General features: G+C 39.6%; 1 protein-coding gene across 1 annotated transcript in view; it reads right to left on the bottom strand.

The window, feature by feature from the left end:
• ascc3 (activating signal cointegrator 1 complex subunit 3) overlaps positions 1 to 1,491 on the bottom strand; it is a 202,540-nt gene that overhangs the window by 185,791 nt on the left and 15,258 nt on the right. The window contains exon 2 of the mRNA XM_015391552.1: positions 488 to 626. Coding sequence (XP_015247038.1) covers positions 488 to 626 — 139 coding nt within the window. The remainder of the gene's footprint in view (positions 1 to 487; positions 627 to 1,491) is intronic.

Here is a 1,491-nt window from a genome sequence, read left to right as displayed (position 1 = left end):
GAATGTCCCCACTTTCCTTGATGAGTCCTTGGCTGGTCCCCTACAATTCCTTTTTAAACATCAATCTTTGTACTAAAAATTTCTTTCCATCATGATTTGTGGACATTAAGATCTAAAGAGAAGCGCCACCTCCTGGTCAGACCCTGTAATTATGTGAAAGGCTGTAATCAGACTAAAAAATATGCACGGCAAAGAGAAGGCCAGTGCCATTTGGCTGTTGCCAATGGCTGCTTCTGTAATTAAACATAACATGAGTAGAGAATGAGGGAAATTCAAATTCAATTTCTAATGTTCCAAGTTTCAGCCCATAAAAAGTCAAATAAACACAAAACAAAAAGAGTGAACAGAAGAGAAAATGAGCTAAAACATGGATTTGAGAATGAGTTCATTACAACCAGATCATTGGAGGATCTGGTTGTACTGTAAAGTGTCTTGAGATGACTTGTGTTGTGAATTGGCGCTATAGAAATAAAGTGAATTGAATTACCAATCTGTTTGGCTGCCTGAAGCAGGCTCTTCAGTTCCTGACTGGCAGCTTTGTCCTGATGTTCAGAGCAGAAGTGGACAATCTTCTGCCAGGTCAGCCCCTCCCTGGCAAACAGCTCCTGTCGCTTCAGTCTCTTTGTCTGCCAAAAGAAAGAAGAAAATTACTCTCTAGTCTTCCTTTAGAGCCGGCGGATCACTGAAACATCAGCATTCAGCATCTGAAAACCAACAACAGTCTGAGTTTTACTGACATATTTACACACAGAGCAACTTTACCAAAAAGGAGAATTTCAAAAACTATAGACAATAAAATGATAATGTTCTGGAAATGCATTCTAAAGTCACCAAGAACACATTGGTGTATCCCATCAGGGGAGCAGGGTGGGAGCATTTTACATTTATACTGTTGGAGTGGGACTAGAAACCAGGCTGAGAAGGAAAGAGCTGCAGCAGATGTTCAGACTAAAGCAACTTATGGGTCTGAAAAGACTTTACTCAAAAGTTTCAGAAGCAACAGCTGAAAGCAGCGATTACAGGGTAGAGGGGAGTAAATAAACGTTTCATCACTAAGAGAAACATCAAAACTAGCCTTCCTTGGACGAAGGAGTTCAAGCATACGACTTTAAACACCAGCAGAGATTAAACCAAGCGCAGCTTTTAGGGAAGGAACCTCTGAGATAGAGTCTGGTCTTATAGGACATCCATCTATAAAGTGAAATATGGGCTTTATTTTGCTCCATTATTTTGGATCTTTAATGAACAGAGTGCCATATGAAGCCTCGTCCATTTTTCACCAGTATTTAAGGAAAAGTTCAGTCATCCGGGAATAATCAATGGATCATTATTTATACCTTAAACTAATACGTTTGTGGTGATTTAATTAATGTAGCGTTAATCAGTAAAAAAATAAAAACAATTTTCATCACGTTAACTGAATCTGGGAGCGGCCATTTTTGCTCAAATATAGTAACCCCTCCCTCCTGCCATCTTCCAGCAGTGACGTCA

The sequence above is a fragment of the Cyprinodon variegatus genome, unplaced genomic scaffold (assembly GCF_000732505.1).
Source record: "Cyprinodon variegatus isolate N-32 unplaced genomic scaffold, C_variegatus-1.0 Scaffold547, whole genome shotgun sequence".
NCBI lineage: Eukaryota > Metazoa > Chordata > Actinopteri > Cyprinodontiformes > Cyprinodontidae > Cyprinodon > Cyprinodon variegatus.
The sequence above is the reverse complement of the archived record's forward strand: the minus strand, read 5'-3'. Positions and strand labels throughout refer to the sequence as shown.